General features: G+C 40.0%; 2 protein-coding genes across 4 annotated transcripts; one reads left to right on the plus strand and one right to left on the minus strand.

Moving 5' to 3' along the window:
• Nucleotides 1–1,944: 1,944 nt before the first annotated feature.
• LOC136344293 (general odorant-binding protein 72-like) lies at nt 1,945–16,862 on the minus strand. 3 transcript variants are annotated; one of them, XM_066291609.1, is made up of 8 exons: nt 16,843–16,862; nt 2,696–2,831; nt 2,573–2,648; nt 2,467–2,519; nt 2,380–2,415; nt 2,209–2,323; nt 2,082–2,152; nt 1,945–2,025 (listed from the first exon to the last, which is right to left on the minus strand). In XM_066291609.1, the coding sequence occupies exons 2-8, from the start codon at nt 2,777–2,779 to the stop codon at nt 2,008–2,010; spliced, it is 453 nt and encodes a 150-aa protein (XP_066147706.1). In that variant the 5' UTR covers nt 2,780–2,831; nt 16,843–16,862; the 3' UTR covers nt 1,945–2,007. The 3 variants fall into 3 exon arrangements, with proteins under 3 accessions (XP_066147706.1, XP_066147705.1, XP_066147704.1); XM_066291608.1 differs by lacking the exon at nt 16,843–16,862 and adding an exon at nt 3,719–3,774; XM_066291607.1 differs by lacking the exon at nt 16,843–16,862 and adding an exon at nt 3,571–3,684.
• LOC136344186 (uncharacterized) lies at nt 5,047–20,124 on the plus strand. The gene is made up of 50 exons (XM_066291398.1): nt 5,047–5,300; nt 5,355–5,501; nt 5,552–5,748; nt 5,803–5,972; nt 6,029–6,173; nt 6,222–6,359; nt 6,409–6,564; nt 6,620–6,837; nt 6,889–7,054; nt 7,105–7,189; nt 7,240–7,381; nt 7,436–7,573; nt 7,625–7,785; nt 7,839–8,111; nt 8,164–8,282; nt 8,332–8,475; nt 8,523–8,806; nt 9,586–9,671; nt 10,869–11,006; nt 11,053–11,249; nt 11,304–11,473; nt 11,526–11,670; nt 11,723–11,860; nt 11,911–12,066; nt 12,114–12,328; nt 12,381–12,558; nt 12,612–12,696; nt 12,757–12,898; nt 12,952–13,089; nt 13,143–13,303; nt 13,356–13,628; nt 13,689–13,807; nt 14,445–14,588; nt 14,642–14,904; nt 15,704–15,819; nt 15,868–16,005; nt 16,055–16,239; nt 16,290–16,459; nt 16,509–16,653; nt 16,706–16,843; nt 16,906–17,067; nt 17,852–18,072; nt 18,185–18,362; nt 18,424–18,508; nt 18,557–18,698; nt 18,750–18,887; nt 18,938–19,371; nt 19,425–19,543; nt 19,599–19,742; nt 19,804–20,124. Exons 1-50 carry the CDS (start codon nt 5,219–5,221, stop codon nt 20,083–20,085), a joined length of 8,310 nt encoding a protein of 2,769 aa, XP_066147495.1. The 5' UTR covers nt 5,047–5,218; the 3' UTR covers nt 20,086–20,124.
• Nucleotides 20,125–22,887: the final 2,763 nt, after the last annotated feature.

Consider the following 22,887-nt stretch of genomic DNA (forward strand, 5'->3'; position numbering starts at 1 on the left):
TTACACGACGCGGATTGTTTGCTTTTTATGGTTTCGTATTTGTCTTCATGATAGTGAACGAACGACTGATTTTTTTCATGGAAGTCGAGGCTTTTTGCCTTAAGGGATAAATGTGCAGTTGCCCATTGGTGCGTGTTGTAGTTATTAGAGAGAAGCTTACAACCCCAAACAGGCCTCAAGCACATTTATGTTTTGTATCCTAATGTCTATTCATCGTACAATGTATCTCCTTTAAGTTTTTCGTTTTGGACTAGTAGGAAGTCTTATTAATCAACCTAATCAGCATTTAGTAAATGAATTTCTGGGAATAATATTTGTAAATAAACAAAAAGGAACGATATATCCAAACAACGGCACAGATTGCCTTAAGACTAATTGGAAAAATAAGCTCAAAAACCCGTTACACAACCCATCCAACCAATTGGTATAACGACGCACGTACATGACAAAAATAACCGAAAGACTACTACAACTGCAGAAGAAAAGGAATGACGATCCCCATAACTCAACTATACTAAAACCACTTTGCTTAACAAGACATACAAACCAATACCTCTTCCTCTTTCCGTGGACCGCTCTGTTGGAACATTTCCAGATCGAGATCATAAGTTTGAGTTGTAATAATGTTAAGTTATGAATATGCACCATGAGCAGAAAAGCCAATTTGGGTGATAACTTTTTTCCAGGGAAATACGGATTCTTTATATATATGTATGTATATGTATCTCCAAAAATGACGTAGACACATTTGAGGGGGAAATTCCAAAGAGTTTGGTATCATTTAAAAACTTATTGTCAGTGCTTTTCAACGATATGTCGCAATCATACGCACGCTATTTTGAAAAAATTACCTGGCTGGGGTGCATCTGGTACAGGGCAGTGAGTTCATCATATCCTCAATTATTTTTCTCCATCATATTATGGGAGACGTGTTTTTGGATTTCCTCAGTATCGGCATAGTTTTCAAGATATGGGCGTTTATAGTTAAATGAAACTCACCCTGTATAGCGACTTCAGTGATATTCACGCTCACGCTGAAACGAGCGTGGCTCAGAATTGAATGCATAGTAGCGCGGCGGTCATTTTAGTTTGAGATCACACCTTCAATGCGTTAAATTATGAATTTTTCTTGAGCGGAGCGCGAGAATCACTACAGTATGGAGCGGTCTGTATTGATCATCATCACTACCCAGCGAAAGCAAACGAGAATCTGTGAATACTAGGAATTTCCAATCATTAGGTTTTATTTCCTCTTCTGTTGCAAAGTAGCATTAAAAAGGGACATGGATTTTCCAATTTTGCTCGATAGACTTATAAAAGTAATCCACTTAATATTCATTGTAGTACTTATGCAAAGTGCCCTTGCCTGCAACTGAAATTACAAAATGGCTTAGGTATTTGAAACTTTGAAACTCCAATTCTCCTTTCCGATACTTCCAACAAACTTTTCATTTATCTAATTGGGGATTAAACATTTATTCTTTTGAGGGGCTAATTTTGGAATTAATGAAATTCGATACAATTGCAAATAATCTAGTTCAGTAAGGGGTTGAGGAGGGATTTCTGCAATTTGCTAAATTAAAAGTTTCACGCCTTTCTGGGCAATCAAACAAGAATAATAAATTTCTCCTTTCTATTTAACAACACGCAAAAGGAAGCTCGTTTTAAGAATTAAGGGCGAGGAAGGTTTTGCACGCAACCGAAATCAAATACAGAACTCTGGATGGGGAAATTGATTGTTGTTTTGATTAAAAATTCTTAGGAAAAGTTTTTCTGGGAAAATATGCCAACGTCGGCGAGTTTCCAAGTTGAAAATATGAAGGAAATTCTGCTGATTTGTGCTGCCTTAATGCGAAAAAGTGACACAATCAGTGGTCCCTCCAAGGGCGAGGGATTCCTAATTCGCTTAGCGGGACGTGGGTCAATATTTGAAACACAAAAACTACTTCACATTGCGTTTATTTTACGAATATTTGTATTCCATTGAAGGGCTCATAAGTTGATTATCTAAGGTAGGAAGTATTTCTGGAAAGCAAATATGTATATGAGGCAGGTTGGTATTTGAAGATCACGTTCCTTACCTCTGGATCGCAAAAATAGACGCACTTGGAAAATTGGTAGGCTGCCACGCATTTGTCGGTCAAATTTGTCACTGTAAACCAACAATAAATGCTAAAACTCAGCATTTTTACAATCGTAACTTCTTGCCTGCATTTTCGCATTGGTCTGTGCATCTGACCACGTAATCCCGCAAGCTTTCTGGCAACAAAGTTTCTATCTGCAAGTTGAGCGCTTCTCGGTCAAGCCGGTTATCTTTGCCCATCTTCAAAAATTGCAAAAATTGAACTTTAACAACAAACTGTGCGTTGGAAATTTTACCAGTTTGTAGGAGTTCAGGGCGCACGACATGTAGCACTATAAAGGAAAGCGGTAAGGAAATCGTTTGTGAAATTTGATTTTATTCACCTGAGCTTTGTAGTCCACATCCCAGTCTCCTTGATGCATCTTATCAATATCAGCTAAGTCACATAGAAAATGGGGAAATTAATACTCTCACCTCACTATCGCTTACCTAGATTGGGCTTTTCCTTTACCGTGCACATGTTCCTTACCAGCTTAACTGCAGCCACCAGCTGCTTTTCCGTCATCTGCAATGAAGGATTTAGAAAAATCCCATTCGCAATTTACTTCTCACCCTTGATGCCGTAGGCTCGAACATTAATAATGCACACATGCAAAATAGGACAGAATTCTTCATGCTCGATGACGCGATAGTCATAGTCCAAAGTCACAGCTTCAAGTCATTAAGGTCTGGCTGAAGCAAGATGTAACTAAAAAAAAAATATATAAAATTTAATAACAGACATAAGCATTTAATTATCGTCCATCTAATCGCTAATCGGCAATTAAGAATTTCCTGCATGGACTGTTGAAAGGTTGCATATCAAAATTCGACAAATTGTAGCAACAAAGCTGTATTTACAACAACAAAACGGAGTTTGTTTGGCATTTAAAAGCACATATTAGCGATTAGGAGATACCTCCTTGACGTGTTATTACAATTCGATAGTGGATTTACCTGAAAAGGAAATGGGACGTGACTTAATGGAGGAAATTGTCAAACATGCAATTTAAGCAAGAAACAAAAAAAAAAATCTCACGTATAAGTTATTTAATCATATTCGGGTACTGCACGCGATTTCCCCAATGGACGTTCATGAAACGACAAAATCGTTCCTTATAAACAGAAACAACCCCATCACGCGAAATGTGACACACAATTAATGGATTTGCGGTCGACAAAGACTACAAATTGATTACTAGATGGATATATACCGCGTAATGCTATTATCTTAATCAAAGCTTCATCCGGTTTGATTGTGCTTTTAATAATCCGACCATGATAATTATTTTTGGTGGTGATATATTTGATTCATGACTGTCTGCGACTCAGATGTGAACGTAACATGAAAGGGCGGAGTCCCTTTGAAGGGGGGAAGGTGAAAAATTTACTACGCCTATGATAGGGACCAAGTACGAAATTACCCAAACTGTGACGTCTACAAATACCTGGATTAACTAATTTTCAATATTTCCAGCAGGTAAATATCGCATGCAGTATGCCAGTTTCCGACTTGTGGATAATGTGGTAATATTTCCTCGAGGTCTTAAGCTAGTCCGCATATTTCCTTCAAGGCACGAGGTTGTCACAAGTTACCTTCGAATCAACTGGTTCGAAACTGCAGTCTCAAGATTCCTAGACGATCTGGAATTAGGGATTCGAGGTCAATGCAGGAGTCGAATCGTTTGATTTAAAGAAATTTATAGAACAAGCACCCTAGAAAAAACCCTAAATTAAATGTATCTTTTACCAGTCAGCCAGCTGTAACATCTCATTTAGTTTCTGAGATAAGTCGCTCTGACGTTACCCAGCAGGCACAAATGCGCGTGTACCGTGCATTAAGAACACAACTGCACTAACCTCGAAAAGGGCAGTGTCCAGAACGTCCTCCAGGGTAAATCGCCGTGCAGCGGAACGCCATTACGGCATGGCCGAGGTAGGCCGGCAGCCGCCAATCAACCCTGGTTGTTATCAGATCACCACGAATCGCCCATGGCTTTACTGCGATTTTTGCAAATGGGTGGACGATGGTGACCCGCATGTCATTCCGCTGCATAACTGGTGACGGCATGCTTCACTTTTGGATTTACTACTTCCGCAGTTCGACAAAAGAAAGTTTGGAACTGAAATATTATTAACAATTAAACAAGGAAGCTTCGTCGAGGTCATAAAGTTCTCCCGGCCAAATTCGTCACTTTGCGACCACCATGGCAGGCCAACGAAACACCCCAATAAAATGCGGGAAAATGCTACTTTCAGCCCGCAAATGCATGCGGTAAAGCCCCTTTGCCGCACGCTAGGAATAAAAATCATTTGATCGCTCGCGAATAGGAATACTGAGTTGCAAGCTTAGATGTGGAAAATTTTCATTTCCATAGTCAATGTGATATCCAAATCGGTCTATTTACGACCACCCGAAAAGGAATAGTTTCTTTGATTCATTTATCAAAATTTATATTTCGATAATGCAATTCAATAACGAAATGCGGGTTTCTAGTTCCTGTGCTGAACCACTCAGCGGAAGACTAAAACGGTGACTTGCACTAGTGCAATTATCGCTGTAGTTCAGGCTAGCTGCACAGCGGCAATTTGCACCAGTGCCATTGTGCACATAAAATACCGCAAATAAATGCTTATTGACGGAATCATCGTGTTGAATTAGCGGTGATGTTACTAGAACATTGTGTAGAACTCCTGGCAAGTTTACCTATGACAAGTTTGTTGAGCATACATTTTAATTCCGTCTTTGAGGAATATCGTAACGCACGTTCGAAGTTATTCTGGCCTAAATATTTTCCCTAACACGCTGTTACCTTGAACCATTCAAAATTGGTTTCAATTATAACGTTTTTCCCGCAAAATTCATTATTTTTTAACTAAGCCGATCCTAATCAGAGACGCGTTAGCCTACACATTTATTTTTAAACAGGCAGCTAAGCATTTAGTTTGGCGCTTTACCAACACTTCGTATAGTGAAAAAGACCGAAGAGATATAACTAGATCAGTTTATTAGGTTTACGTCTATGTCGTAGGTTTAGTGTCGCTTTTATTACTTCGGAAGTCTATAAAATAACGGTGCATATGTCGTGAAGGGAGATGGCTTTCGGGAACGTTTCGATTTTGGTCATTTGGCTATTTTATTATCAGTTGAGCTTCGCAAAGGACAATATCCGAATTGGCAAGTAAAACGAACAAAACATAAAGTCTGGTTACCGAATTGTTATTTCTGCAGGAGCATTCTTCAATAAAGATCAGAACGACATAAACTTTTGGGAATCGCTGAAGTTAAATCTTCACGAAGACGTGGAACTGGCGACAGAACCCGTAGATGCTGTTCAGCGAGTGTCTAAACATGACATAATTGAAACAAAAAACATAGGTAAACGAAGACACAAATGGAACCACAGACGACTTTTCCTTATGTTACAGCCTGCAATTTCTTTGGTTCAATCAAAGGTGAAAGACTTGTAGCAGCCTTGGCCCCAAAGTCGCAATTTGTCTCCCCTATATTAGAGTCCGTAAGCGCCCACCTGGCGTTTCCATACATAATAACAGCATGGAGACCCAAAATCGAACACCCCTTTAATGTATTTAATGTCTATCCAGATGCAGAACTTCTGTCCACGGTAACCAACAGAAAGCTCTTTTAGGGGGAGAGCTTGAAGGCAATTTCTTTCCAGGGTTACTCAAAGATCATCGAATCGTTGAACTGGATTTCGGGGTTCATAATTCTCTACGAAGATGACGATGGATTGCTGCGCCTCCAAGAAGTTCTGAAACTGCAAAAGTACATGGAAGGGACCACGACGAATGATATCAGCATAAAGAGATTAAATTCAGGTGACAATAGGTAATAATACTATTCGATCTGAAAGGTGTCCAAAAATATTTTCTTCCGCATTTCAGGGAGATTCTAAAGGCAATTCGTGTGTCAAACACCAACAAAATCGTCTTGGATTGTCACGTGGATCGGATCATAGACATCCTGGATCAGGCCGATAATGTGGGATTGCTTTCAGATTTTTCTACTGGCATTTTGCTTACTTCCCTGGTAAGAATGAGTTTAATGGTGACTCCAAAATAACATGGAAATCTGCAGGATGCCCATACTCTGGATTTCAGTGAAATTAAGACGCAGGCCAATATAACAGCAGTCAGACTTCTGGATCCCTATTCTTCGACGTTCCAAAAAATTGCCACGGAATATTTTCCTGATGTTCTTCCGGAGAAAATTAAAGTAAGACATTTTGGTGGATAAAAGGGGGGTGTACGATATGGCAATTTAGGTGGAAACAGCTCTGGTGTTTGACGCTTTGACTCTGATTTTCGAAACGATCAATCAGCTGAAAGAAGAAAAAGTTGAGTTTGCCGCCCGAGAGTTAAGTTGTGACTCAGAGAAACCATACGACGATAATATAGGTTTAATTAATTCACTGGAAAAAGTACATAGAATTGTTGGTAGAGCCTCAGCAAGTCTATATAATATGCATTTTCCAGGCATTAATTAGTAACACTTTAACAGGTGCAATTTCGTTCCAAAATCGAAAAAGGGACAAATTTACCTTACAAGTTATTGACATCGATACTCCACGTAATTCAATAGCTAACTGGAATTCGGAAAATCCGGATCAGATTCATTTGACGTTGAGCATCAGCGAAAGAGAGGCTGAACTGCAGCGCAGGATGATCAGTCGCAACTTTATAGTAACTTCCAGGTAACCCCATTGAAAAGCCCAGGAATGGACCCTTTTAGCTGATTCTTACAGACTTGGTCCTCCTTATTTAATGGAGGACGAGAAAATGCCAGGCATTTACAGGGGATACTCGGTGGATTTGATAAAAGAAGTCGCCAGAGAAGCAAAAATAACTTTCCAGTTTGTTATAACGAAGGATAACTCTTATACTAATTTAGTGACTGATTTACAGGAGAGGGTAAGTTTGAAATATGCAAATGGAGGCAAATTAATTGGCGCTGCTTTTAGAGGGCAGATTTGGGAATATGCGATTTTACAATAACTCCACAGAGGCAGGAAAAGATAGATTTTAGTATGCCGTTTATGAATTTGGGTAAGTAAAAATGTCCCTTTTTAGACAGCTGAGTCAGGGAAATATTCCAGGCATAGGAATCCTGCATAAAGAAGCCACCCAAGAAGAGGTGGACAATATGTACGCCTTCATGAGACCGATTTCTTGGACTGTGTGGTACTACATGTGGACTTTGAGCTTAGTCAGTTCAATCACAATGTTCTTCGTTGCAAGGTGATTTTCACCCCTTTCCCTCACTGACTTCACAGCTATGTTGTGCTATCCTAGGTTATCACCTCAGGAATGGGAAGATCCTAAACCTTGGGACCCACAATCGAAAGAAAGGGAAAACATCTGGAACGTCAAAAACTTCCTCTGGCTCAGCTTGGGCTCGATTACCGCTCAAGGATGCGATATTCTACCCAAGTACTAGAATATTTCCATTGAAGTCCCACGTCTAATGGAAATTTCTTTAAGGGGAGTGCCAACTCGAGTAATATCAGCCTCATGGTGGTTCTTCTCTTTGATTATCATGAGCTCCTACACTGCGAACTTGGCAGCGTTCCTCACAATGCAGAAAAGGGACGTTACCATCGACTCGGTAGAGGAGCTTGCCGCCCAATCCAAGGTAAAATATGGTAAGTTTTGCATAAATCCCTGGATATTCCCAGAGAGTTTGGATATGTTCCAGGTTTAATGGCAAAAGGCTCTACAGAGCAATTTTTCGCCACTTCTAACAATTCTCTGTACCAAAAGATGTGGAACACAATGATTAATGAAAAACCTGCGGTGTTTGAAAAAGACAACCCTTCGGGGGTTGAAAGGGTTTTGTCCACTAAAAACGGCCTTTATGCCTATTTCATGGAATCGACTGGGATTGAGTATCAGATGGAGAGAGAGTGCAACTTGCGGAAGATCGGCGGTTTGTTAGATTCTAAATCGTACGGAATTGGAATGCCCTTGAGTAGGCAAGTTGTATTTAACTAGGAAATTTAATGAGGAATAGGTGCTTGCAGATGCGGAATATCGCCTCGCAATAAATAACGCAATATTGAAGCTCCAAGAGAGTGGCAAATTGATGGAATTGAAGGAGTTTTGGTGGAAAAACCAAACAGATGGGCCTCCTTGCAATAGGGTACAAATTGAATAACTCAGAAGCAAACTTCTAACGATTGTCTTAACAGAACCAAGAAGAACAGTCAGATGCTTTAGCCCTCTCAAACGTTGGAGGAATCTTCATAGTGCTCGCCGTGGGCATAGGACTGGCCTATGTAATAGCTATAATTGAGTTTTTGTGGAACGTCAGACAACTCTCAGTAGAAGAGCACGTAAGTACCTCAAGGGCTGTTAGCCGAAGTTAACCGGATTTTTTTAGATGTCCTATTTTGAAACATTGAAATGCGAGCTGAAATTCGCTTGTAAAATATACACGAGGAAGAAAAGAGTTAAGCCACTGGCGTCGGAATCGGCGTCGTTCTCGAAATCCGGCTCGGATAGGAATCTGGATAAATTGAGCGCGGCTAGAGATCTGTTTACCAAATCTGCGGTACTTTTAAAATACAACGGGGACTCTGGAAATGAAGGGTTAGGAAGCCAGATAAGCCCTACGAGGACTGAAAGCTCATGCGGTACCAGATTCAGAGTTCGTAGCAGCGATTAGTTTTGATTATGTTATGCATTTGCGAATTTCAATAAATCCTCATTGAAGGAAGTATTGCTGTTTAGTGTTATTTAAGGAAAAATTTGGATTCGAATGAGCGAAGTAAGAAATAACTTTCGCGGTAGCTTATCGTTTCCAGAATTTAAAGCCCAACTTTAATAGGTACTTGTATGTAAGAGCGGAATAGTAAAGCTTTAATTCTCCTATAGCTGCAGTCAAGTTTGCCTCGTTAAAAAACGCTAAAGTTTCCCAGTTTTATATTCGTCTCGTCAACAACTGTCTGGTGTTGGTAACGATATATCATAAACTTGAAATTAGAATCGAGGATCTCTGATTCTCGAACGTGACGCTGAAACGCTAGAACTTCAATTCAGTCTAGTTCTTTTTTCAAATTAGGTTCGTAGATTTCCAGTGGTTTTATGCATGCAGTGTTGCTATCCACTCTCGAACCATCTTTAGGAATAGTCTCGTTACATTATGAGACATCAAGAAAAATATTGCCACTTTCTTAAACCGAGATATATCCGGCAAACTTTTAGAGGAAATCGTCCTAAGGATGGATGGACTGGAGAAAGATCGGACTGGTCCAGGCTTGCCACCGTCAAAACGGGGGAAACGAGAAATATAATTGAATTGAGGATGGGAGGGCGCTCAACACGAGCGAACTGAGACCTAATGTTAAAGCCGGGTCAATCGCTCTAGGTGGGGAGCATGGTAAAAATCCGAATTGTAAGACGCTAAGACTAGCACAGATTTGATGAAATATGATAATGAATAGCAAGGATTGCACTAAACGAGACAGGACTGGAATCTGCCTCAGGCGGGGAGAAAAAGGTAGCGCCATTAAGAACTGCTACAATCAAGGTCTGGGCATAAGAAAGATACTTTTTACGTGCCTCCGGATGATTTTTTACGCGCTCCTAATATATTTTCACGTGCTCCCATGCCATTTAAAAGTTTAACTTGAAAAGGATGTAGAATAAACAGTAAAAATCCCCGAATCTCTCTCTATTAATACGAGTTACCACAACACTTACGTAAGTACTTTCATACGAGGCTGACTATTTCTTCAGCTGCATTTTTCAATTGGATAATGATACGTTCTTTAGGTCGGGTACAGACAACTTGCATATCTCCTAGAGAGCTGCATGCATCGAAATGGAGTATCCTAATTAGCATAATCTCAAAAAACTACATGTACCACTTAAAAACCAGAAATAAACTCGGGGCTTGGTATTTTGAAAGCATAGATAAATCGCTCCACTTCACATAAAATTGTAACATATGGGCGACAAAGTATATTTAGATGTCTAGTAGGAGGAAGATGGTCAATAGATGAAACATTAGTTTTACAGGGCACTATCAAACCATGGAGAGTGTCGGATTCAATGCCTAACTCTTAGGCATCTGGAAAATGGTAATGGAAGTTCAACAAAACAAAATCAAATAAACTCTGATTGTTCTAAACGCCCTTCGAACACAGGAATACGAATCGAATAAAACTGAGGAATAATAAAATCGTTCCATCAACCTGATATTGATATGGAGAAGAGTAGAGCAGAACGTCAGTACGTGCGATGCAGGGTAGCAGCAGCATCGAATAGGCATTGTTTAACAAGGTTAATGAAAATTCCCCGAGTTCTGATCGTACCTACCAAAGCTCCCTCGTACATTTCTAAAAACATCAAACCAACATGCATTTAGTTATAATTAAGATTGAAGCTCGTTATCAGGTTGACGTTTCAGAAATATTTAAATATACCACACATTGAAAACTATTGGCCCAGGACCAGGAAATGTAATGATTTGCATATTAAGTTTAATGGAACAGGGTTACAAGTATTTCGTTAGAAGTTTTTGCAATGACCTAAAAGCAGTTTCGCAGGGAAACTTCTGAAATCTGTTTTCCTATCGGCATGGATTTCGAACGAGTTATTTTATGGATACTGAGTTTTCCGTTTTGGATCGACGTAGGATTATCGAAAGTGACAATAAACGTTGGTAAGTACAGACTTTCGTAACTTCATTACATTCAATATAATCTAAAATTATAATTGAAAGGATTGATAACAACAAGCAGTGAAGAAAACGACTACATCGACACCGACATCTCATCCCAAAACTTTGACGAGACCTTTAACGTTTCCCTGCACAAAATTACCCTCCAAGAAAATGAACTTCTAACATCCACAAATATTTGTAAGCACCCTCGTAAGCCGCTTATAACAATTTTAACGCCCTCCAGTAGATTGCAGCTTCACGAGCCGAGATCATGGCCTCGTTGCTGCGGTTGAGCTTCAGCAAAACGACCTCACAGACACCATCAAATCTCTCTCCAATTATTTGGGAATACCCTATATCAGCACTCAATGGACTGCCAGGGAAAACGAGCATTTGACCACTTCATTTAGCGTCTACCCTGAGGCCTCGTTGCTGTCACAGGTTGGAACTTCCCCAAATGAAAATGAAATGGCCGATAGAAAATTAGTTTTCCAGGCTTTTGGAGTTATAATACAAAGCCTCGGTTGGGACTCTTTTGCCATTTTGTACGAAAACGAAGAATCAATTATAAAAATGCAGGACGTGTTGAAAATTCAGGAACACAATGTCGAGGCGACTAAGAACTCGTTGATATTGAAGAAGATTGATGATCATAATGATAGCAGGTGAGTGGCACTGACTCCACCATGAAATTGGAACTTATAAACCCATTTTTAGGCACATTCTGAAGGAAGTCAGAGCAGCAGGATTTAGTCACATAGTCCTAGATTGCGGCACTGATAAAATCTTGGATGTGCTCCAGCAGGCCAAAGGAGTGAAGCTCTTGGACGATGTCAATACTCATATCTTTATAACCTCCCTCGTAGGTATTTTGGAAAATCGCTCTAATTAGCTTCATACAAAACATATTTTAGGATGCTCATACCCTTGATTACAGTTCTTTAGAGACCCGCTCAAATATCACCGCAATTCGCTTATTCGACCCCAACTCAGCCCTAACAATAGAGAAAATAAGGAAAGCCTATCCAGACGTTACACCTGAGAAAGTCACTGTCAGTACTACGAGCATTTTTTAAGATTAAACCTACTTTGATAGTTGCAGGTTAGAATGGCCCTTCTGCACGATGCCATGCTCCTCTTGGCGGAATCGCTGAACAGCATTATATCAGACTTCGACAACACAACTTTCAATCCCCTGTATTGCAATGCTTCAGAAAAGTATCAAAGTAAAGAAGAAATAATCTCAGCCCTGCAGGAGGTAATAATCATGTTTTAATCAAAAGTCTCGTGATAATTGGATTTCAGGTTTCAATACCAGGAATAACAGGAGAAATAAACCTCCGAAATGGAAATAGAGAGTATTTTGAACTAAACGTAATTGAAATTAATAAGCCAGATAAACCTATTGGTTTCTGGAACTCAAACGATCCAGACAAAGTTATTCGAACTAGGAACGCCACTGAACGAGAAGCAGAGTTGTTGGAGAGATTGAGTCAGCATAATTTTATTGTGACCTCAAGGTTTAAGGCTTCATCAACTTTTAATTAAAAACATTTACATGTTTGCCTACAGAATCGGCGCTCCATATCTATACAAAAACGACGACCCAGATATGATAGGCAACGCCAGATATTACGGATATTCTATGGATCTCATTGGGGAGATTGCAAAGCTTCTGAACATATCTTTCAAATTCCAGATAACGCAGGACAATGCTTATCCAAATTTGCAGAAAGACTTAATCGAACGGGTATAGATCTTATTCAATGGCGTTTACACAGACGAAATTATTTTTTGTCCTAGAGGGCTGACCTAGCAATATGTGACTTCACAGTCACCCCTCAAAGGCAGGAGGTCATAGACTTCAGCCTTCCGTTCATGACTTTAGGTGAGAGGACACAAAATTATAGTGATATTAATCAGTATCAACATCTAAAACCTTTCTAAGGAATTGGAATTGTTCATAAGACAGAGGAAGCGGAAGATAATAGTCATTTATACGCTTTTATGGACCCTTTTTCGAAAGTCGTCTGGTTTTATATAGGAGCTTTCTGTCTGTTTATGTCTTTTATCTTGGTGGTTATCGCAAGGTAATATTTCAAAATCAACGATTATGAATATGTTTTGGAGGATTCATTTCCAGACTTTCCAAGGAGGACTGGGAGAATCCTCATCCTTGCGATCAAAATCCAGAGGAATTGGAAAATATATGGGACTTCAAGAACTGCTGTTGGCTAACTCTAGGATCCATCACGGCCCAGGGTTGCGATATTCTGCCTAAGTCAGAAGATTTGCCGACCCCTACATAGCGCGTGACTCATATTTTATTTCCAGAGGGAAATACACTAGAATTGCGACAGCCAGCTGGTGGATCTTCTCACTTATAATAACAAACTCCTATATCGCCAATTTGGCCGCTTTCCTCACTAGCAATAAGAAGGTGACCACTATCGATACTGTGGAGGAGCTGGCTCAACAATCTAAAGTGAAATATGGTAAATCAGCACGTCCAAAATTTAATCTATTTAAAAAAATGCATCTTCCAAGGTTGCCTGAAAAATGGAGCAACGGCAAGCTTCTTCCAGCACTCCAACGACACTCTCTATCAAAGGATGTGGAACACTATGATAAATGAAAAACCTTCCACATTTGAAGTCAGCAATATGAATGGTGTAGAAAGAGTCCTATCGACTAAAAATGGCCTGTATGCATTTTTTATGGAGTCAACTGGAATTGATTACGAGATGAAGAGGAAGTGTGACTTGAGGCGGATTGGAGACTTACTGGATTCAAAGACTTATGCGATTGGAATGCCTTTGAGTAAGTTGAGCAAACGTGTTCGAATCGTCTGAGACCTGGCGAGAAAATATTATGCTTCAGATGCGGATTATCGTGGTTCCGTGAACTCAGCTGTTTTGCGACTTAGTGAGACAGGAAAATTGGCGGAACTAAGGGAGAAGTGGTGGGAGCAAGAACGAGACGGACTGCCGTGTCCAACTGTGAGTAAATGTTTATTGAGGGAAATGATCCATTTTGTTATGTATAATTTGCAAAAAGCGTACGTTAAACTTTCACATGTAAACAACTTTCAATATCATTCCGAAATCTGGATTTAGAATATTCTATTGAGTTCGCTTTTTCCAGTCTTGATTCGATTTCCTTCTATATCAATTCGCAGCCCCTCCCCAATGATCACCTATCAGTTCCTCATTGTTTTTTATGCGATGATTGTCCTCAGGAATTCTCAGAGTCTCCTAGCGTTTGATCATATGATTTTAAACATTTTAAAACCCATTTAGTACTAATCTTCGTTTTAGTTCGAGTTACATTTCAGACTCAGCAAAGGAATACGCTTGTAGTACTAAACAGTCATTGCAGTATTAAACGATCCTCAGGAGAACGTTTTCGCGTGACTTTAATGATCACTACGTTCCAGTCGTCAATCTGCCGGTAATCTGTTATTCATCTATAATCCAATGTCTGTCATTGGTGCTCTGCCTTTCAGCCCACTCTTTCCTTTCCATATTCCTTTATTAAGAGCCTTCAAAATTCTTAGGAATCCCGGATCTTCAGGTGTGAAAATTTCCATAACGTAATCTCCAGATCTCCTACAATTTACTAATTCCCATTTTTCAGAAAACTCCCGCCAACAGCCTCGCCTTGGCCTTAGAGAACGTAGGAGGAGTCTTCATAGTCCTTATCGCAGGTATCGGCCTGTCCTTCGTGGTTGCCATCGCGCAATTTCTGTGGAACGTCTACAACATCACCATCGAAGAACGCGTACGAAACCCCGAAATTCCCCGAACCCTGTAGAATTGCATGGAAAGTTGCAGATTTCGTATTTGCAAGCTCTGAAAGCCGAACTCAAATTCGCCTGCAACGTTTTCGTGACCAGGAAACGACCGAAACCGGTTATCTCAGAGTCGTCTTCCGCAAAATCGGATGAGGAACACCTGCCTGGAAAGGGAATTTTCACCGGAGCTGGTGCGGTTCTGAACGTTAACGCCGCAATTTTGAACAGAATTGGATCAGCAACTAATCTGGAACAGCAATCGAAATCGAAGAGCACGACAAAGTCTAAAAATAGTGATTTGTAGGTGGTGACTTGTCGGTTCTGGAGTAATTTACGATGCCTGGACGTGAATGGAAGATGATGATGTGAAACGATAATTCGCGCGATAATAAAGCCGCAATTGCAGGAAATTTACTGTTTTTGTTCTCATGTAATAATTGGGGTGTGGCGAATTAGGGCTGATATAATAATCGATACGACACCTCCGACATACTGGATTATTTATCTGCGAGGTGAAATATAATTCAGTGTAACGACCAATAACATAAATAAGGAAAGACGTTCGAAAAGCGTTGTTTTGACGGCCGAGTTCGACTGTAGCATGACGCCCGAAATCAATTATTTTTAGGAGGCATGTAGGCCGTCACGAAGTGCGATTTCTGAATAAATAAGTATAATAGGAAAAATACCAAAAAAAGAATAATTTATTTTGATAATAAATAGTTGTACAATTCCTTAAAGATTCCTCAACTCCCCATCCAAACGCAAATGCAAACCACTCAAATTGCAAATTTTCCTATCATACATTTCGTGCTTCCTAGCTGCATAATATTTCATAATAATTTCTATCAATAAAGCCCACATTTCTCAAGCCAAATATTCAGGATCTCAGGTGCGTCTCGCTATAATTAAGGCCGAACTCATTAGTGAGGATGTCTAGGGCTATTTTCGTATCCTTTAGAAAACGATTGGCCGGGCACCAGGGTCAGATACTTAAAAATATGCCGCATTTTTAATAAGCGAGACTTTACAAAAACAACACGAGTATTTGGTCTGGATTTAGTGCATTACATTAAGTGCGCACCATGATCAATTGAACCAGCCACCTCACGTTGGATCTATTTATAATGACCTGCAGACGTACCTTCCTGCATGTCTTGTGTTTGCTGTTGCTCTCTTGGTTACTCCGTGCCGAAGATGAGGCGAAGATAACCATTGGTAAGCCGAAAACGCAGTAAACCTCCATTTACATTATACATAAACTAGGAGTCGTCACGTTTAACGACAAAGAGGTGGGTAAACTGAATCTGGAAATTCTCAATGACCACATTCCCACCAAATCGAACGTCGAAATCCAGACGTTGGAAATGGTAGAAAATGACTGCTTCGGCTCAGCGCAGGCTTGTAAGATTCTGTTAATTGCCGTCAAACTCATACTAAAGCCAGTTTTTAGTATGTGAGGCTGCCAAAAACAAAGGACTAACCGCCATTTTAGGGGTTGAAACGTTCGACGACACCCTCAAATCAGTTTCACATTTCTTAGGAGTTCCCTACGTAGAAACCGTGTGGTCCCCAAGGGGCAGTAAACAATTTGAGACTTCCTTTAGCGTCTACCCAGAAGCGTCTCTCCTGTCTCAGGTAAATTTGAGCAACTTTTCAATACTCGCCCAACGTGAAGCCGTTCTCAGGCCTACGGAGCCGTAGTGGAGAGTTTGGACTTGAAGACTTTCGCCATCGTTTACGAGAATGAAGAATCGCTGGTGAGAATGCAGGACGTGCTCAAGCTGCAGGAGTTCCAAGCTGATTCCAGGAAGAATTCGGTGATTTTGAAGAAGCTGGACGAGACTGGCGATAACAGGTAAGCAGTTTTATTGCCAACTTGGGTGGTTTAATGAGGACCTTTCCAGGCACATTTTTAAAGAAATTCGAAACACCCCGGTGTTCAGTATAGTGCTAGATTGCAGCACTGACAAGATCATAGACGTGCTCTTGCAGGCCAAGGACGTGATGCTTTTGGACGACCTCAACACCAACATCTTCCTAACATCTCTCGTGAGTTGTTCAAAATGTTTCTTTCTAAATTTTATGGAAAAATACCCCCAAGGACGCACATACGTTGGATTACACAATCCTCAACACCATCACCAACATTACTACAGTTCGTTTGTTCGACCCCTCGTCCGAGATAGTGGAAGGTTACGTAAGCAAGGCATATCCAGATAATAGCGCAAACCAACTTACCGTAAGTAACTTACTGCTTGCAAATAGCGACTGAAAGATGTTAATTTTGGGTATGTTTTTCAGGTGAAAATGGCTCTCGTGCACGACGCAATGCTTCTGTTGGCAGAATCGCTTAATGCCATTAAATCAGCACATGCTGACGGCAAAATTGTTTACGAGCCATTATTTTGTAACGCTTCTGAAAAATATAGCGATAAATATGGCTTAGTGTCAGCCATGCAGGAGGTAAGCTTTTAATAATTCATTACCGCTGCTTAAAATGGCACTGTAGTTTGTCTATGTTGTTTGGCAAGTAGAGCAGTCACAGCAAACGATTTTGGGGCTTTTTTTTCATTTCCGAAAGGTTAAGTCATGGTTTTGATTGCTGACGTAGTTTCATGAAAACTTTACTTCATGTCCTTAAACAATCTCGACGTTTCAAAGGAAAAATCGGAGAGCCCGTAATCAAAAGACCATGCTGCTATAGCGGCCAGTCAGGTGGTTTTCCGGGGCGCTGATATTTCCCCCCGTTCCCGCGGCGACGGATCATTCTAAGCACTAGAAAAGCCATTTTCAATATTTCTACTTCTCAATTGGAGTGTATGGGGCAAACAAAGAGGCCAAATCATTCGTTGCAACAAAAAATAACAAATAAAAAAATTTGAAAAGAGGAACGGGGAGATACCAATTTTTTACCATTTTTCTCGCTTTGATCTTCAATTCGTCTCGACAAGCTTTATAAGCCTCTTAGATAGATTCCGCTACCTCCCCCAGTGTTCAGACAGACCCATATTATAACCCTTCTCATGCCATTATTTTCTTTTGTATTATTGCCAGTTTGAATAACATCCCCCTTTCGACATTCTTCGAAAAATATTCGAAATTTTCGATGCACCCTTTATCAGCCCGTTGGATTCTATGGGTCCTGCGTTGACCGCGGATACCTCACGTGGCGTCCTCGAAAAAGCACTTTGTTGAAGTTTCGACGACATGAAACAAGGATGAAAGTAAGGAAGACCTTTGATTCAAGGTTACCCTAACAGGAATAACTGGGGAGGTCACTTTAAAAGCTGGAAAAAGAGAAAACTTTGACCTGGAAATCGTTGAGTTATCCAGGATGGCAGAGCCCGGCATAATAGGACTGTGGCACGCCACCGAACCAAACCAAGTGGAGAGAACTCGAAGTGCCACGGAGCGAGAGAGAGAATGGAGAGATAGATTGTCGATGAAAAAGTTCATCGTGACCTCGCGGTAAGCTTGAAACATACATTCCTGAAATTTCCTAACGAAACTTGGAGCTTTGACACAGGGATTCATGTTCTTCATAAATACTTATTCGTGCCTATAAATACCCAAAATTTAGAATCGGTGAGCCCTACCTACGTCTCAGTAAAAATCCAGATGCTGAAGGCAATGCCAGATATGAGGGTTTCTCCATGGATCTTATCGATGCGATTGCGAAAGAACTGGGAATAACTTACGAATTTCAGATAACTGAAAAAAACTTGTATCCAAATCTACAGAAAGATCTCATGTCGCGTGTAAGTACGTCGACGATTTCTGTCTTTTAAACTCATTTTTTTCTTTGCGATATGCCATTAGAAAGCTGATTTGGCCATATGCGACTACACGATCACGCCTCAGAGGCAAGAGGCAATTGACTTTAGTCTACCGTTCATGAGTTTAGGTAAAATGGACCGGAATGATTTTCTTAGTGGTGTAAAATTTACTTTAGGTATTGGTATACTACACAAGGCAGAACACGTAGAGCAAGAGGCCAATCTCTATGGTTTCTTGGGCCCTCTATCTGCAACTGTGTGGATGTACATAGGTGCATTGTACCTTTTTATGTCCCTCATTCTAGTAATCATCGTTAGGTATTGAATGATTGAACGCAGGTTGCACCTATTTGATGTTTTTACAAATAGGATGTCTGGAGAAGACTGGGAAAACCCCCATCCATGCGACGAGACCCCTTCAGAACTTGAGAACATTTGGGATTTCAAGAACTGCCTGTGGCTCACTCTGGGTTCGATCACCACTCAAGGATGTGATATTCTGCCCAAGTACATAATACGTAATTTTTCAATGTCCATGTGTTTCAGTTTTTTTATAGGGGTGTGTGCTCGAGAATTGCCACAGCCAGCTGGTGGTTCTTCTCCCTTATCATAACAGCGACATACACTGCCAATTTGGCAGCTTTTTTAACTATGTCCAAGAAAGATGATTCCATAAAATCGGTGGAAGAACTGGCAGCTCAGTCCAAAATAAAATATGGTTGCCTGATGAATGGCGCCACTGCAAGTTTCTTCGAGCACTCCAACAATTCTCTATACCAGAGAATGTGGAACACAATGATCAATGAGAAACCGTCAGTATTTGAGGACAGCAATGTTAAGGGAGTGGAAAGGGTTATGTCTACTAAAAATGAGCTTTATGCCTTCTTTATCGAGTCTACTGGGATCGATTATGAGCTAGAGAGGAAGTGTGACTTGCGGAGGATTGGGGATTTGCTCGACTCCAAGTCGTATGGGATTGGAATGCCTTTAAGTGAGCTATAATAGCTAACGTTGAGGCTGATGAGGAGGATTTTGTATTTGCAGATTCGGGCTACAGAAATGATATTAACAGGGTGCTTTTGCAACTCCAGGAGAAAGGGGAGTTAGGTAAATTGAAAGAGAAGTGGTGGAAGGAAGAGAGAGAAGGAGATCCTTGTCCAACTGTAATGTTATGTTATAGTTAAGCAAAGAACAAATGGTTTAGTGGCAATTTTACAGGTTGTTCCGGGTAACTCAGACGCTTTGGCTCTAGAGAATGTAGGAGGGGTGTTTATAGTTCTAATAGCAGGAATTGGAATAGCCTTTTTGATTGCCATACTGGAATTTCTATGGAACGTCCACAATGTCTCTGTAGAAGAGCATGTAAGAGTTCAATCATCTCTTAAACGTATAACTGGATGATTTTCGATTTTTGTAACACAAGATTTCGTATTTCGAGGCTCTTAAAGTGGAGCTGAAATTCGCCTGCAACATCACCGTTACGAAAAAACGAGCTAAACCACTACTCTCAGAATCCTCATCCTCAAAATCGGTTATCCCTGATGATTCGAAGTCAAACAAAAGGATTCTACTGGGGGCTGGTTCGGTTTTAAACATCAGTGCTTCCATCCTGAATAGGTTGGGATCCACTTTGGATGCAGAGGAAGCACCTATGAAGCATGTGAACTCGCAATCTGCATCGTCTAAGTCGAAACGCAGTAGATAATTTACGAATTATGATAAAATAAAGTATAAAATTAGTTAACACCCTAGTTTCACTTAAGGCATCTGAACTAAATCTGGAAAGTTTCCTTTAAGTTGCAAAGCTGACTCGCCTCGCCGCACTCTGTGACCCCGATTTATATGCGATAGATTGCAGACTCATAAAACATTTAAGGAAGTAATTAACATAGAGCGGGAATTTCTTTAGGTAAAATGCAAATCCCCGTGGAAGTTGAGGAGTTTTTGTTGACGGAGCGAGTTGGAAATTAACAAACTTCCTCCAAGTCATTAAGAAAATGCTGCAGTGACCTCAAGAGAGGGACTTGGGTTTCAGTTTTACTAGCTTCCCCGAGAATTATCCGTGAGATAAATGTACTTAAATGAGAAATACTGTTTGTAGCATTAGGGGAATCATTCGGCAAGTTCAAAGTTTCAAACGAACGTGCAGTGGTGTCAAACTAAATGCTAAATACTTTAACATTTTCCCAATCGCCCCAAATTAAATTCTTTCACGTGGTCGTAGACCGATGGTATGAAGCAAATTTATATTTTCTCTAAAACGGATTGGACTGATTGCTTTGGCATTACCGCAAGCTCCCTGAGCGACAAGAGGAGCAATAATCTCAGAAAACTAATTGGGTCAGACACTAAGAATATACATAGAGATAAGGTTTGTGCATCAACCTGGCCTGGAATTACAGTAGAGCAGCGAAATGAGAAATTGCAACCTCGTATCAATATGCATGAGGTGGAATGCTCCGAGTATAGAGCTACAATTGAGCCATAATAATTCCACATATTTACTGAATATTAAACAATACTCCCTATTAACAGGGCTTTGTGCCAACTCCTGTTTATAATCTAAATCGAGGGTTGTTGGGGAGAAATAGGGTCACTAGACCGTTAATTTTGTTACACATGAGCATCATACTGAATACAGACATACTTGAAGCACTATTTCATGACCGTTTTCCATTGTCGTGAAAGCTGCTCGTAAATTTTTAATAACAAAAGCAATTTATGAAGACCATATTCCGTAACTTGGATATATTAAATCATTCACTCCGGATATTCTTTATTCTTCGCCTCGCAGATTTTTATAGCCCTGGAGAGCCATAAAAATATGTTTTAATTAAATAGTTTGCCAAAAGTCTTGATGTATGCTTCAGAGAGGATTTGTGATAATATAGAGATGGTGAAACTAAATAGAAAATTAGCACTGGTGAACTTGTTATTTTCCGGCAATGAATATCTATTTTACGTAGCTATCTTTTGCTGAGTAGGGATGGAAGTTTCTAATTATAAAAATTGAATTTACTCACGTTAATGGCATTCCACGGCATCGCACCTCGCGAGGATCATTCCGTACAAGCTTTCACTAAGAGTGAAAAGAATTGAAATCCCCCTGGAAATCGCAGAATTTACTTGTCAAAGGAACGAGAAACCGAAAAAAAAAACAGATTTTCTATCGAATTCTACGCCAGAATTCGCAATCGTGGACTTGGAAGATACTGTGGTCAAAATGTAGTCAAAAATCAACAAATTTCATGATTTGACAGGTTGCCAAAATAGATCGAATTTTCCTTAGAAATGTCCTCCGAAAAATTCATATCGTTTCGAGAAAGATTAAAAATTCTTTCATCAGGAGAAGAACTGAAAACTTTGGTCTATAAGTTTTTGAATGCAAAAATTTGGCTGAATTCATACGATTCCTATCTAGACATGTTCGGTTACAATTAAAATTTAACGAAAAATCAAAAAGGGGTCGAAAATGGAAGGAAAAGAACCGTAACAGAAATTACTGCATCTTCGTGACTTTTTCTGCGATTTACAAGAGCTTTCGAAAATCTTTATGCTAAATTAGACATCGAGGTTAAAAACTATCTTAACAAGTACATGATTTTAGCAAAATTATTAAAATTCCTGATAGCATTTACACTCGCTGAAATCAGGCAACGAACAAATTACAGGCTGGACCGAATCGTACTTTGTGGATTTACCAATTTCGTGTTCATCAAACTAATATGTTCACCATTAGCGAATAATTCTCTGTTTCCCGTATTTTTGAATGTAGCTACACATATATAAATCTATTTCGAACCAAACGTATCACCGAGTATAATTCAAAGTGCTACTATATGAATTCAGTGTCCTCTGACCTTTTTGTGATTGGTGATAACCTCACATACAGCGAATTCATATGATTTTCACGCCTCCCTATTCTGTAAGCGACCTTCGACGGTTTTTCATATTTTTAGTATTTATTCACTCTTTCTTAGACAACTTATTGTCTTCCTAGTGGACCGAAATCCACGTCATCTTAGGAATTACTCATAACGATCGTGGTAGCTGAAGACGGGATGCACCTAAGGCATCAGGATATTTCACGAACTATGCCCCACAGCCCAAAATTCTATTAAACTCATCTAATAAGGAAAAACGTCACCACGAGCATCACCATCGAGGCACTGAGCTGTGCTGTGGTGAAGATTTGTTCCAGTCATTAAAAGACAGAGTTCTGGGTATATCACAGAAATGCTTCGAGGACGTAATTGGACTTGAACTTTCGGCTAAAGGCACCAAACATTTTGATTTCTTTAGCTGTGAAGCAGCGGAGAAGAGGAAAAGCGATGTGATTATGATGTCTCATTATTAAAAAATCGTTCTTCGCACGAATAAACAAAATGTTATTTTAGCGCATTAAGCTACGCAAAGGGCAACAATTAGGGCCGGTAATGACAATTTTCCATTGACAATCTTCAGGCTAAACAGCACACATTTCAAGTCCATGAAGGTGGTACTCCTA

Source organism: Euwallacea fornicatus, chromosome 16 (assembly GCF_040115645.1).
Source record: "Euwallacea fornicatus isolate EFF26 chromosome 16, ASM4011564v1, whole genome shotgun sequence".
In the NCBI taxonomy this organism is placed as follows: domain Eukaryota; kingdom Metazoa; phylum Arthropoda; class Insecta; order Coleoptera; family Curculionidae; genus Euwallacea; species Euwallacea fornicatus.